This window comes from Blennius ocellaris, assembly GCF_963422515.1.
Source record: "Blennius ocellaris genome assembly, chromosome: 17".
NCBI classification, from domain to species: Eukaryota; Metazoa; Chordata; class Actinopteri; order Blenniiformes; family Blenniidae; genus Blennius; species Blennius ocellaris.
In genome coordinates, this window is record NC_137666.1 from 1,371,724 (window position 1) to 1,387,133 (window position 15,410).

The 15,410-nt window shown below is 39.5% G+C and overlaps 2 protein-coding genes across 6 annotated transcripts in view; both read right to left on the reverse strand.

Moving 5' to 3' along the window:
- dcaf5 (ddb1 and cul4 associated factor 5) overlaps positions 1–7,932 on the reverse strand; it is a 15,533-nt gene extending 7,601 nt beyond the window's left edge. The window contains 6 exon segments of the mRNA XM_080513031.1: positions 152–365; positions 2,553–2,682; positions 3,784–3,923; positions 4,005–4,041; positions 5,268–5,411; positions 7,358–7,932. Coding sequence (XP_080369157.1) covers positions 152–365; positions 2,553–2,682; positions 3,784–3,923; positions 4,005–4,041; positions 5,268–5,411; positions 7,358–7,574 — 882 coding nt within the window. The 5' untranslated portion in view covers positions 7,575–7,932.
- A 722-nt stretch (positions 7,933–8,654) lies between these two features.
- The window catches only part of pacs2 (phosphofurin acidic cluster sorting protein 2), a 52,901-nt gene continuing 46,145 nt past the window's right edge, over positions 8,655–15,410 (reverse strand). For all 5 annotated transcript variants that reach the window (XM_080513027.1, XM_080513029.1, XM_080513026.1 and 2 more), the window contains 6 exons: positions 15,135–15,177; positions 14,011–14,053; positions 13,762–13,897; positions 13,461–13,681; positions 11,843–11,956; positions 8,655–10,789 (listed from right to left, as the gene is read on the reverse strand). In XM_080513027.1, coding sequence (XP_080369153.1) covers positions 10,671–10,789; positions 11,843–11,956; positions 13,461–13,681; positions 13,762–13,897; positions 14,011–14,053; positions 15,135–15,177 — 676 coding nt within the window. In that variant the 3' untranslated portion in view covers positions 8,655–10,670. The remainder of the gene's footprint in view (positions 10,790–11,842; positions 11,957–13,460; positions 13,682–13,761; positions 13,898–14,010; positions 14,054–15,134; positions 15,178–15,410) is intronic.

A 15,410-nucleotide genomic window follows, 5' to 3' on the forward strand; every position in this document is an offset into this window, starting at 1 on the left:
TTTTAAAACAACCCCCCCCCCCAAGCTCAACCTCAACATGGCCGCGGGTTCAAAGCCCCACTGACACCCGAGGACAATGTTAAGGTAACAAACATGGCCGCCGGGTAATGTCACATCTGAAGCCCCCCCCCCTCCCCCCCGGAGCACCGACCTGGTCTTTGTCCCCGGCGAAGCAGCAGCTCTTCATGGTGCAGGAGTTGAAGTAGCCCTGGTTGTCGAACTGGAAGCTGGGCAGGCGGGAGTGCAGCTCGTACAGGACGGGCGGCAGGCGGCGCCGCAGCGCCAGCAGCTGCGTGCCGGTGCTGTTGAAGCGAACGCTCATGGCGCTCTGCAGGGACATGCTGCCGCCGTAGCGCAGCAGCGAGCTGCGGGGATGGGAGGGGTGGGGTCACAATCAATCAATCAATCAATCAATCAGGATGTTTTGTTCCATTGAACACCTGAACAGAACTAAAGCAGTGGGCCCAACAGGAAACCCTGTGGAACCTCTTTCCATCAAGTAACAAAGAACTTCTACTTCTTTAACTCATTTAAGTCGTTTTTTTAAAGCATTTGCACTTAATTTAATTTAATATTTTACTGGTGACAATCAATCAATCAATCAATCAATCAATCAATCAGGATGTTTTGTTCCATTGAAAAAGTGAACAGAACTAAAGCAGTGGGCCCAACAGGAAACCCTGTGGAACCTCTTTCCATCAAGTAACAAAGAATGTCTGCTTCTTTAACACATTTAAGTCTTTTTTTTTTTATTAAATATTTTACTGGTGACAAATATTTTACTCTTTATCTGCTGATCCTTCTTGGTTTGACATTTGAAGACGATTGATCCACATTGAAGCAGCAGAAGATGAACAATTTGACAGATCTTTTGCTTCTTTTTACAAAAAAACAACAAAAAAAGAAATTCAATTGAATTCATAGTTTTAGAGAAATTCCAGCCGGGACATCAGATCACTGGTTTGTTTTTATGAAGAAAATTAAGTCTGAATATGATGGAAGGTGAATCCTGATCGGGTTTTTTTCAGAACAAACCTTTTCGACAAAAACGCTTTAACTGAACCAAAATAGTTCAAGATGCTTTAAAAAGGCGATTTTTCATCAAGTTAAGAAAACATAAAACGATGTATAACTGTACTTCAACACATAGTGTCATAGAGAGCATAGTGTGGATATATTTAATAATATTTATGCATAAACTTTAGTGAAGAGTTAAAAAGAAGTAGAGATAAAAGTGTAGAAGCTGGTTAGGTTGTTTATTTTAACCTTATTTTATACTTTGGCTTATTTTTTTTAATTGACTTCATTCCTGTCGTTGTTCTTCTCTATTTTTATATAAGATCAGAAAATAATTGAGTTTTATCCAAGTCCTCTTTTACAGAAGAATCAGTTTTTTCTTTTTCTTTCCTGGTTTAAGATTTTTTAACCAAAAAAGGGCAGAAATGTTTTTTACCGAGAAAACGATTAAATGAAAAACTTGTTTCTGCTCTGCTTTTCACAGATAAAACTCTCATTTCTGTTCCCGGGAGCTGAACGTTACTCAAACATGTTGCGAAACGTCGTTACGCAATCGCTGCTGCACGTTCAATAATATTTGAACAAAACTTTATTGATCCTTAACAGGAAGTCGCTTCAGCAGCTGAACACAAACATAGTAGTGACAGTAGAGTATCAAATATTCAGAATAAGATATTCAAAATTAAAAATATTCAATTTAAATTAAATAAAGTACAGTGTCCAAAAAATTAAAATAAAAAATCTTCAGAAAACTGATGTTTTATATAGTTTATGGTATTTAAAAGCAGAAAATTGTTCATTAAAATAAAAAGTGACGTTATATTCCTGCAACTGCACACGATTCCAACCACTTTCAGTTGCATTGTCAATTGCAGGGATTTATTCTGTAATATATATACTTTCAAAAACACGTTTCTGTGAAACTTTATTTAAATAATATCTTAAAGCTATGGTGTTAAATATTTAGAGATAAAAGTAGATTTTTCTATCTGGGAAATAATACATATAGTGGCTAAAAACAGATCAAAGCATTCAAATTCTCAGCATTACTTTGAAAGGCGCAAATTATATTAAAGAGTTTAATTTTGCATTCATCTCAAACGTTTCATGAAAACTCGGCTGGGCGCGTTGCTCAATGCTGCTGCAGCGCCGCCCCCTGGTGGACACGTTGTGGAACTGCACCCAAAATAATCCATTTTGAGCAACTTTCCAATAATCTAACAAAATAAACCTCCAAAACCGGAAGCGCCAATGTGTTTTTGATACCAAATAATGTTTTTTAGATGTTTGCAATATTTTTTCACTTTGGCCAAAAATTCGTTTCGAGTTGATTATTTTAATGGGGGCAAAAAAAAAAAAAAAAAGAATCTTACTTTTGATTTATTTGAATTTGGATTCATACAGCTTTAAAACTAATCATGACTCTCAATAATAATAAAAAATATTTGATGGGGTTATTACAGCAGCAGGATGACGTTTTCCGCTTTAATCACGTTAGCATATTGCTAATAACACGCCAGTTTGGACCGTCTTACCTGCGCGGCTTCCGGATGTCCCACAGTCCGACGCCCTCCTTGGAGTTGGCGGTGGCAAGCAGCCGCGGCTCCACGGGGTTAAACATGACGCTGTGGAACGCCGACGGGTAGCTGGCGAGACAGAACGGCTCTGCGGGGGGGAGAGTGTCGACGTGACGCCGTTACAATGAAATAAAGCTTTTTAAAGTCCCAGTGAAATGAAAATCCGACCTCCAAAACACTCTGGCTGTCGCTTCTGGGGACATTTTTTATGCTAACTGGCCGAAGGGTAAAATGTTAAAACACGACAATCTGCGAGAAAATAGCCGATAAACGGCGCTATTTCCTCTGCTGGGCGGAGCTTCTGACAATAACAGAGTGACATCACGAGTTGTGCACACGCCCAAGTTGTGTTTACATTATGGAGGATCAGAGTTTTGACCACGAAGAGGCTGAATTTAACCATATTTCATCATCATCGTCATTTCAAACCCAGTGATTGATGAAGAAGACACAGAAGGTGGTTCTGCCATCGGTGACCCCGTCTGGAACATGTTTGAGGAAGCAGAAGACGCTTCGTCCTCCATTCGTCCTCGTCTCCTCGCCTCAGCAGCCGCCACTTTTCACCTTTGAGGCTCCTGACTTTTGGAAGAAGGACTCGGCTTCCTGGATCGAAGCGCTTTTCTTACTGCGCGGAATCACCGAAGACGAGTCCAGGTATTACTTGATCGTCTACTAGCCGCCCGAGCTAGCGGCTCCCGCTAGCCACTAGCTGCTACTGCGAGCCGCTAGCGGCTCCCGCGAGCCACTAGCCACTAGCTTCTCCCGCTAGCCACTAGCCGCTACCGGCTCCCGCTAGCCGCTCCCGCCGCCCGTGCTCCTTTTCTCCTCTCTCGGTCTCTTCCAGGCTCAATCTTTCATCAAGGCTCATAAAACGCCGACTATAACTTCAAAACACTGTAAAAACTTGGATATTTAAGAGGGAAACAAGCCGATATAAACACAACAGATGGAGATCTGCACAACTCGTGACGTCACGCCCACGAAGAAGAAGGATTCCCCCGATTTCAAAATTCAAATAACTTTGTTATGCGACGACAGTGGTGGGGCAGAGTCGGAGGAACCTTAGAAGTAGAACCCCAAATATCGTTTTTTTTGCAAAGTAGTGTGTTACATTTCACTGGGACTTTAAGATACTGAGATGGAAGGTTCCGGGCTGAATCAAGGATGCCGATTGGCCGGCTGGCCTCACCTCCGTGCGGCGGCTCGCGCGTGTCCCAGATGAGGACGCGGCCGTCGTCGGACGAGCTGGCGAACACGTTGTCGTTGACGGGGCTGACGGACAGGCTGTACACGGCGTCGATGTGCAGGAACACGTTGAGGGTTTCCCTCCTGCCGGGACAAAATTCATCCGGTCGTTAAGGATTGAGCTCAAACATGTTGTTGTTGTTGTTGTTGTTTTTTAAAACGCACCTCTCCACGTCGTGAAGGAACACCTGCTCGTCGTTTCCTGAAACACAGAAAAAAAAAAAAACAACAAACACATTAATATAATAAGAATTTAAGAATAGAATCCGGATCTTGCCAAAAAAATAACTCTTTGTTTACATTTTATCTGTTTATTTTTTTATTAAAATCCATTTCACAAACTAACAGCAACAACAACATAAAGGAGGAAATAAATAAGTAAAAACAACAACAACAAGCTCACCAGTGGATTTGTTGGGTTTCTCTGTACCAGTGCCCTGAAATGACTTTGTTGTATTCGGCGATGTATAAATAAAGTTAAATTGAATTGAATTCATACAGCTGCTGTAAATCGAGCCAAGAGAAAGAACACTGTTTTTAAAAAAGTTTTAAAGTTCTGGCTTGTGAGACGTCAAGTTGTTGGCATTTAGTAAATAAGAATATACTTTTAAACTAATTTTACTATGTGAATGAGTTAAAATAGCAACGTTAACTTAAAAAAAACAAACCAAAACAACAGAGGGACTGATGATGGTTCCTCATGTTCTTAATTCAATTTAACTTTATTTATAAAGCACCGCATACGACAGTCATTTCTCTGTGCTTTTAGCACAACAAATCTCCCTCCATGTACTCCCCATGTATTTTCCATGTATTGTCCATGTATTTTCTATGTATTTTCCATGTATCTTCCATGTATTTTCCATATATTTTCTATGTATCTTCCATGTATTTTCCATATATTTTCCATGTATTGTCCATGTATTTTCTATGTATTTTCCATGTATTTTCTGTGTATTTTCCATGTATTTTCTGTGTATTTTCCATGTAATTTCTGTGTATTTTCCATATATTTTCTCCGTATTTTCCATGTATTTTCCTTATATTTTCTCTGTATTTTCTGTGTATTTTCCATATATTTTCCGTGTATTGCCCATGTATTTTCCATGTATTTTCTGTGTATTTTCCATGTATTTTCTGTGTATTTTCTCTGTATTTTCCATGTATTTTCTTTGTATTTTCCATATATTTTCTCTGTATTTCCCATGTATTTTCTGTGTATTTTCTTTGTATTTTCCATATATTTTCTCTGTATTTTCCATGTATTTCCCATGTATTTTCTGTGTATTTTCCATATATTTTCTCTGTATTTTCTACATATTTTCTGTGTATTTTCTGTGTATTTTCCATACATTTTCTCTGTATTTTCCACATATTTTCTGTGTATTTTCCATGTATTTTCCGTGGACCCCCCGTTCCCCCCCGTACCTCCAGAGAAGACCTTCTTGTTGGTGCTGTCGAAGGCGAGGCAGAAGATGTTGGACAGATGTTCGCCCTTCAGCTTCACCGGCTTGGACCGGGAGTGGATGGCTTTCTCCATGTGCCACAGCAGCACACGCCGGTCGTCTCCTCCTGTGCGCACACACACGCACACACACACACACACACACACACACACACACACACACACACACACACACACACACACACACACACGTCATTATTCAGCTGTCAGATCTGCCATCAAATCTCAAACAAACAAAGGATCCACAATTTCCTTTTTAATTCTTGCACGTTGTGCTTTATAATAACATCATTTGTACTCAGTTCCAACTCGTTACGTGGCTTTAATTGTACTATAACAGTTAAAAATCTAAAATAAAAACATTTCAGTCCCAACAACTCCTCTCAAGAGTATTTGTGACTTTTAACCAGGAGTTCAATACGTTTCCTCATCATTTAGATGTAAAAGGACTGAATGTAATAATAAAGTATAAGTAAAGTACTCTAGTCCACGTACGAGTTGTTTTTATAACTGGGTTTAATTTACCTGCTTAAAATGAAATCAAGTTGTTTTTTTAATAAGAAATACCATGATTGCAGTAACGTGAGTATCAGGAACCCGTTACTTTTGACCCAGTACTCGTTACACATCCACACACAGCTCGTGCCAGCGAGCAGCTCGTGAGCCTCCACCTGTCCAGGTGAGCCCCGGTTGGACCGCCGCTGAGCCGCGCGCGAGGCCACATGACGGCTCCTAATCCCCCCCCTCGGGACGGAAATAGCGCCGCGGTTCTTCAAGAGGGTCGCCATTGTTTGGAGCGGAGCGAGCGGCCTCGCCGCTCCTCGCACCGGGGCCGGCCGGGGTCCCCGGTGGTCCGACCCGGGGCGGCTCGCTAACGACGCTGGGTGACAAGCTAAGCTAAGTTAGCATCCGCGAGCTCGAGCGGGGCTCAAGCCTCCGCGCTGAAGTTGGCCTCCGGATCGATGGTTAAAAGAAAAAAAACGTCAAGGGAGATTTGATCGGTTTTCTGCAGAAATTATGATGAAAATACGTTCCTAAGAGTGACTGGAGCTTTTAAATAAATCTATAAAACCTGACTTTTCTGTGTGAAGATGCACAAAGATCAAAAATAATTCACTATAGAGTTAAGGCGTCAAACATAAGGCAAAACATTTTTTTTTTTTAAACTGTTTATCTTTCGAATTTGTCAACTGACTGAAGAAAGTTTAAATTCTATTTTATATGAATGCTTTAACGCACTGCAGGCCATGGAGGTCAAACTAAATCTAAATCTGGTGGTTGGATTGTTATGGTGACTGTCAAAATAAAACTATTAAGTCCCACGAGAACACGGACCGGGAGTCATGACGTCACGGCGGAAACCATCTACTGAGCATGTGCAGAACAACTATTTACTATGGCCATGACGCGCATGCGCAGTACAGCGTCTTAGAAAAGATGCGTTTTGGAAAATGTCATTTTTTTTTCAATAAAGTTACATTTCCAGGCATGAATTCAAAAACGTACTTTTATTTCTCAAGAAGAAAGTAAAATTTACTCGTATGCCGTTTGTTTTCCTTTAGTATTGAATCAAAGCAAAACAAAACGATTTAATGTTGATATTTTACTACCTTTTCTTCTGCATTACTGTATATGATTGTTTAGCTAATTTATGAATACGGATACATTTTCCAAATAATTTTTTTTTAGTAATTTTAAGTAAAAATTGATTTGATTAAAAAAAAAATTACCCTGCATTTAAATAATTGAATGTAAGGCCTAATTTTTAAGTAACAGAAAGTGGTTGAAATTCCCATGAATTTCAAAGAAAGTACACGAGAAGGTTAATCTGGAATCCATGTAATAACATAATAATAAAGTCATAAATTGGACAATCTGACCTGCAATAATTGAGATTATCTTAAATGTTCCCGTTAACCGACGAGCTGGAGGCCAACTTCAGGCCGTGTTCCAGCTGACTGCCATGTTAGCCCGTTAGCCCGTTAGCACGGAGCGGGGGGCTCCGGGAGGAGGAGGAGGAGGGAGGAGGGGGGTCCGTCCTCTGTCAACCTACCCGACACCAGCCATTCCCCGCCGTTGTTGGAGAACTCGATGGCGTTGACGCAGCCGAAATGCCCGAGCATGTCCTTCTTGTAGAGGCTGGTGCAGCCCCCCAGCCGCCGCCTCTGGAAGTCCTCCTTCATGAGCGGCTGCCCGCTCAGCTCCCTGCGGGACAGAAAGCCCACCGCGGAGCGCATACCGCAGCCCTTCAGCTCCTTCAGCTCCTTCATCTTCACCGAAACAAACGACCGACGGCCCGGCCCCGGCTCCGCCTCACCGCCGCAGCCCGGACATGTGCTGCCGTCGCGGGGGTGGAAGAGGCGCACGGTGCCGGCTCGACATCATGGAGGATCCCCGCTGTTGTTGCCGCTTCTGCTGCTGCTGCTGCTGCTGCTGCTACCGCCTCCCACCCTCCTCTGTCTGCACGGCGATCCCAGCAGCGGCTTCCTGCTCCGGCTGCTCCGGCGGAGGATCCGTCTCTCCCCCCCGGCTGTCACCACTTCCTCCCAGTAATCCTGGTGCCTCACCCGGAGCCCGTTTCTCCCACAGCGGGGGAGGACACCTGAACTCACCACAGCTGGAATCTCACTTTAGGAACAAAAACAAAGAACAAAGAAACTTTTTTTCAATTTTAATTTTTAATTTAATAAAATATTTCCAATTACTTAAATTAATTAATTAAAAACAATGTGTTTTTATACGTTTAACTAAATAAAATTACGTTTTTTTATACTTAACTCAAAATCTAATGAAATACATAACTTAACACTATCATAACACAACTCTTACATTTATACTTTTTCCTCAACATTTAGTACATTTAGTCGCATTTATTAAATTTTCTAATCACACATTACATTTTTTTTGTGGTTTTATGAATTTTCCAGCAACAAATCTCATCAAAAGTTCAGATTTTTCAATATTATTAACCAAAACTTTTTTTTTTACTCATTTTTGTCACCGTTTTACCATTTTGTTGGATTTTTTTTTCTATATCTTTATTTGAATTTTCTACTTTATAAATAATAATTTTCACAGAATAATCGAAAATATTGCAGTTTTTACTTTATCCACTTCAGGTGTTTATTGCCTGATAATAACTTTACAAATAATGTTTTAGAAGATAAATAGCTTACACTTTTTTGCTGTTAGATATATAATGTTTGCTGATCAAGTACATTTTGCAAAGGACATTTCAAAATAAAGTTCTCTCACTTTACAAGAGTCATAAAAAGATTTTAAAAAATCAACAAAATGACCTCAAACTGATTGAAATCGTGATGGAAACGAAAGAAAACAAGCCCTTTTTAGTGTGTATAGTAGTTTTATTACTCCCAGTTCTTTTGGGGGTGGGGGGGGGTTACAGTGGTAGTCTTTAGGGGAACTTTCTCTTTCAACGAGTCGTTTCTGAGACAACATGAAAACAGAAACACCGAAAACATTTAGAGACGGAAACGTGTGGTGGGATTCAGTGTCGTGTTCAGTCCCTCTGACGGCCGCCGCCGCCGCCGTTTTGTGTCTGGAGCAGAAGCAGCACCGTTTTCAGCCGAGGCGGGGCTTTTAACTTACATTGATTTGTCAAAATTAAGCAATTTAGGCACTTATTAAGAAACTGGCTGAGGTTATACAATGACATTTTAGAAGCTAAAAAGAAAAAACAATTGATTATTTCACTTAAGCCAACTGAAGATGGTGCGAAATCTACAGACGGGGGGAAAACACAGACACTTTTTCTAAACTCGCAGCTAAAATCTAGTCCCAACACGGTGCGACGGTGCCGTTTGGTGGTTCCCATCAGAAACGTTCCTCAGGTTCTCCAACATCTAAGAACAGACCCACATTTTTCAAAAACAAAAAAGTGCTTCACACGAAGGTACCTCCCATACATTCACCTCGACGTTATAACACCACGCGGGTAACGAGGAGCTGCGGTCTGTGGCAAAACGTAACATTTGTTTTGAGCAAAGAAAAAAAAATAATCAATGGAGTGCATGAGAGAGGAGCTTCACTCTGGAACCTGAACATTTTGTGCACAAAGTTTGGAGAAACTTTCACTTTATGTCTATTTGTTCACCTAATGTGAAGGATATTGCTGATTTCTGGAATTAAAATGAGCGAAAAGTGCTTTAAAACTCCTGCAGGCGAAGCCTCGTTGTACCTTCTTGAGATCAATTATTAGAAAAACCGTCATTTGTCATATTTAAAGGTTCGCCTCTGCACGATGCGTTCAGGTTCAGTGATGAGCGTCGGTCATTTGTGTTTTCTAAGTGCATACTCAAGACAAAAACAACTTCAAGATTAAAAAGGAAAAAAAAACAGTCTGGATAATTCTGGAAACAAACCAAAAAGTGAATTTAAGAGTATTTTAGAGTTTAAATACTAAAAATTTTACTTATTTTTCACCGAGATGAGAACAGCCGGACTGATTTTTAATGTTTATTTTTTGTTTGCCTTAAATTTAATGAGATTAGACGAATGACTTCCCCCCTTGTTTTCTCTCCAGCCGTCTTTCACCTCCAGTTCACATCGAATCTGAGCTTCCGTTGCTTCAACCTCTCTAGTTTATTGCTTCCTGGAGTAAAAAAGCCTCTTGTAACAGTTTCTGCGATGAACTGAAGAGACGTGACGACGGAGGTCAGGCTTCGTTTTCCTGCGAGTCGTTCATCAGGAGGAGACGACGGGGAAAAAATAAAAACCACAGCTTCTTCTGAAACGGAGTCCGGCTGTTGAAAAACAAAATCACATTCACACGGTTTTCAGTCCTACGACTTCTTCTTCTTCTTCTTCTTCTTCTGGAGCCGTTAATTGTCTTCTTTTTTTTCTTGTGAGCTGAAAGACGGTAACAGTCTCTGAAGCTGCGAATTCAACGATTCCACAGCGTAGTTAGAAAAACCCGAGCGTCACTTTTTTCCCACTCTTTTATATATATATATATATATATACTGGTGATTCATTGTGCTGGCCGAATACTTCAAACCCACCGAATAAAAAAACAGAAACATGACGTTACTCGTTCAGCAGGTTAAAGGTTACATCTCTGGTTATTATCTCTCTTTTTTTTTTTTTACCTCAAAAGTCTATAAAACATCAGCAGTTTTTTTACAAAGCCGAGTAAAGAAATATTCTCTGGACGGGATCGTCGTCGTCGTCGTCGTCGAGACTTTTTGACTTAAATACAAAATAAAAAAAAACAAAAAACAAACAGGCGTGGGATTAAATAAGTGGAGGAGAGCGGGAGGTTTAAATTAAGACGGCAGAATCGAGAGAAGTGTGTGGAGGAAGAGGAGGAGGAGGAGGAGGAAGAAGAGGATCTGAGTCTCTGAGCATCAGTACGGTCCCTTCGCGTGTCCGAAGATGCCGATGGGAAAGTGTTTGACGTGCGAGGACCACTGGGCCGCCAGCTGGAAGAACTTGACGTCGTTCCACTCCACGCCGTCGATCAGCACTGAGGAGGAGGAGGAGGAGGAGGAGGAGGAGGAAGAGGAGGAAGAATGAGACAAACCACAGACACTCAAGTCAAGCTACATCGTGCAGACGCCCATAAGAACAAGAAGAAAAGTTAAGCTTCTTGCAGGCCACGCCCCCTCACAGCTGACCACGCCCCCACCCGTAGGCCACGCCCCCTCACTTTTGCAGTGCCCGGCTTATTTCTCGCGGGACTGTTTCATTCACAAAAAAAGAGAAAGTTTGTGTTCGAGCCACAGAGTTGGTCCGGCTTACGGAGTTACGTGACGCCCCTGAACGCATCACTCAGGGTTGACTGGACCAACATGGCGGCTCAGACGCAAATATTATTTATCTATTTATTTCCAAAACTGTGTAAAAAAAAAAAAAATATACAAACTGGAACAGTTCAGCATTTTGTATTTCTGGAAACATTTCAAGCAAGAAATAAGCCGTGAAGTTAAAACGTCGCTTCGCAGACGTGTGGCCACAGTGAGGGGGCGTGGCCTCCTGCGAGGGGGCGTGGCCTGCGAGTTCGACAACTCTCCTGCTGAACAAGCGTTTTTTTGTTTGTTTGTTTTTTTGCCGGAAGCTGGTTGAACGTCACAGCCGAACTTTTCTTCTTGTTCTTAAGGGTTATGATTGTAGGATTGATTTTTTTTTTTTACTTTAAAGACTTTTTCAATCTTTGATTGTCTAGCTTTTTTTTTTTTTTTTTTTTTTTTTTTTTTTAAAGCAACATTAAAAATTTACATTTCAAATTTTGGGTGAAATTTTAAAGCGTTTCACAACAAGTCCTCTGCAGCTATAGAAAGTTTGAAATCAATGAAAATTATGATCTTGAGTCTTTGATCGCCGGCGGCAACCGACAAAGAGCAAACATCAAAGGGAAATGACTGCGACGGAAAAACAAACACGACGCAGTTCTTGTCTGGTTCAGAATCACGTCTGTGAGGTCTGAATGTTGGAAAAGACGATATATTTCCAAGTTTTGAGTGCAAAAATAAGCCGGTGTGTGCGTTTTGTTCCCGGAATAGAATAAAGGAAGACGGACCTCGGAGCATGGTCTGCTGGTGTTTGGCAGTGCAGATGAGGCGGCTGATTCCCTCGATCACTTGACTCTTCGACTCCACTTCCTTGTCTTTGCTCTTTTTTGGCAGGAACATGACTGAGGACGAAACACAAGAAGCCCAACAAACATTCAATCTTCTCTGAGGATTCAAATGTACTGGGGTTTTTTTTTTACACCAGATTTACAAAGACTGGAGTCGGTGACACCGTGTTCATTCCATTATTTAGCTCTTATATAAAAAGAAGATTGTGTAGAAGTTTCTAACTGCTACTATTTCAAATCAGCATGAATTAACGTCATTACATGTTATTTATGGGTAAAATTAAGAATGGGGGAAAAAAAGGAGTAAAATTTATTAAAATAGCATATAAAGTGTAATAATGTGACGCATTTCTCATTGTATTTCTGTAAAACATAATGTGAATAATAACTTTCACAGAATAATGGAAAATATTGCAGTTTTTACTTTATCCACTTCAGGTGTTTATTGTATTTTCAATTACTTTAATTAATTAATTAGAAACAATGTGTTTCTACACGTTTAACTAAATAAAATTAAGTTTTTTTTATACTTAACTCAAAATCTAATGAAATACATAAAAACTTGTAATAATGGAAAATATTGCAGTTTTTACTTTATCCACTTCAGGTGTTGCTTGTATTTTCAATTATTTCAATTAATTAATTAAAAACAATGTGTTTCTACACGTTTAACTAAATAAAATTAAGTTTTTTTTATACTTAGCTCAAAATCTAATGAAATACATAAAAACTTAACACTATCATAACACAACTCTTACATTTATACTTTTTCCTCAACATTTAAAATGCATTTTACGTATATTTAGTCACATTTATTACATTTTCTAATCACACGTTACATTTTTTTTGTGGTTTTATGAATTTTCCAACAACAAATCTCATCAAAAGTTCAGAATTTTCAATATTAACCAAAACTTTCTCAAAAAAGATTTGTACAAATTTTTGTCACCGTTTTACCATTTAGTTGGATTTTTTTTCTATATCTTTATTCGATTTTTCTACTTTATAAATTATCATTTTCACAGAAAAATCGAAAATATTGCAGTTTTTACTTTATCCACTTCAGGTGTTTATTACCTAATAATAACTTTACAAATAATATTTTAGAAGATAAATATCTTACACTTTTTTGCTGTTAGATATATAATGTTTGCTGATCAAGTCAATTTTGCAAAGGACATTTCAAAATAAAGTTCTTTCACTTTACAAGTCCTAAAAAGATTTTAAAAATCAACAAAATGACCTCAAACTGATTGAAATCGTGATGGAAACTAAAGAAAACAAGCCCTTTTTAGTGTGTATAGTAGTTTTATTACTCCCAGTTCTTTTTAACCCTGGAGTGCAACTCTATTCTTTATGCGGTACGTCGTTGAAATACTGACAAAAGATATTCTCGACTGCTTTTAATAAAGAAGCTCAAGCGAAAAATATCAACATTTGATTGGTTCCGCCTGAAAAAACCCCCCACAAAAATCCAGATTTTATCTCAAAGGAAGAATCTCCCCGCGGACGTTTGAATTTAAATGGCGGAAATGCGAGTTTGCCTGAGCGGACGCACCTTTCTTGTTCTTCTCCTTGGTGACCACGGTCATGGACATGGAGGGTTGAGCGCTGGGCTCCGCGCCCCCTAGTGGCAGCCGGCTGACCTGCAGCGAGCGGAAATTGCACTTCAGAGTGTTTTTGGAGGAGGAGTCCCGCTTCTCCACGTCTTTCTTCCGGTCGCCGGGCGCCGCCCAGTAGTCCACCTGCAGCCCCATCAGCTCGGCCTGACCGCCGGAGCTGCAGACGCAAAACACAGCTACTGTGAGACTTCTTTGTTTTTTTTGTTTTTGTTTTTTAGGTGCAGCCGTTTTGCTTACCTGTAGGCACAGAAGCTGGTGTTGACGGAGGGCGAGGAGGGCGGCGTGGGCGACGCCTCTTTGAGAGCCGGCGACACCTGAGGGGGCGTGGAGGAGAGCAGCGAGGAGCTGAGGGGAGCGGCGTCATCCGAGTCTCCTGAGGAAAGAAACGCCATTTTCAAACGTCGGCCGCCATCGCCGAATGGGAATTTTTTTTTTTTTTTTCGTAATTATTTTAGAATATTCTCAACATCATTCAGTTGAACTTGCCTGACGCTGCGGATGTTTGCTCCACGATGCCGACTTTCACCATCTGGAGGAAGGGAGGGAGGGAAAAGTGCTTTAGTTTAGCTGAAAGATCGACGTCTGCATGTCAAAATAATGTGAATATTATTGGAAAGTTCATTGTTCGGTCAGAGATTTCCAAATTGAAAATATACATACAAAGAAACAGAAATTATCATTATTTCCTTTAATTGTGGTGACGCCACTGGTTAAAGATAATGCAAATACAAAAAAATGTTTTCCAAAATATTCCTAAAATATCTGAAAGTTTCATTGGTTGCATAAAATTTTGTAAAAAAAAAAAAAAAATATTGTAAGAATTTTTTTAAGCTGACAAAGCTAAAAAAATGTAATCTAAATATTCCTAAAATATATGAAAAGTTCATTGTTTGACTAGAATTTTGTAAAAAAAATAATTTTAAAAACACATAAGGCTATATATAATTTTTTTTAAATATTCCTAAAATCTATGAAAGATTCATTGTTTGCATAAAACTTTTTTTTAAAAGCTTTTTTTTAAAGCCCACAAAGCTATAAATTATTTTTTTTCAAATTATTCCTATAATATATGAAAGGTTCATTGTTTGCCTAATATTTTGCAAAAACAACAAAAACAAAAAACCTTTTAAAGCACACAAAGCTATATATAATTTTTTAAAATATTCCTAAAATATATGAAATATTCATTGTTTGCATCAAGCATTTTGTAAAAACAAAACAACATTTTTTTAAGCTGACAAAGCTACATATAATTTTTTTTTTAATATTCCTAAAATATATGAAAAGTTCATTGTTTGCAAAAATTTTGTAAAAACAAAAAGCTTTTTTTTTTAAAGCTTACAAAGCTATGTATAAAAAGAAATGTAAGTTTCATTATTTACATACAATTTTGGGAGAAAAAAGCTATTTTACAAAGCTCACAAAGATATATATAAAAAATTTGCCCCCAAATTTGAAAGTATGCATAAAATTTTGTTTAAAAAAAAAAAAAGAAGAAGCTTTTTTAAAGCTCACGAAGCCATAAAAAATAAAAAATAAAAAAAATATGCAGACAAACTATAAATGATAAACGTTTTGAGCGTGTCAAGGAGAAGCGTTTCCCAACTTACCCCAATAAACGGGATGAACTTCTGACATGAATCCTCATCCGGACTGCGGGGAGGAAAAAAGAGCAGGGAAGCAGCAAGGCGCCACGGAACAAGAACAGAAAATGAGCGTTTGCACAGAATCGAACGCGGAAATGTAAAAGATCAAAGAGGCGACAGGCAATTTCTTTGAAGAGTAAATGATCATCGTTGCGGCGTCTACGGTTACTAACACTGGTTAGTAACCCGCCCAGGTCGCCGCCGCCCCTCTAGGGAGGCCATGCGCTCCAGCTGCTCCAT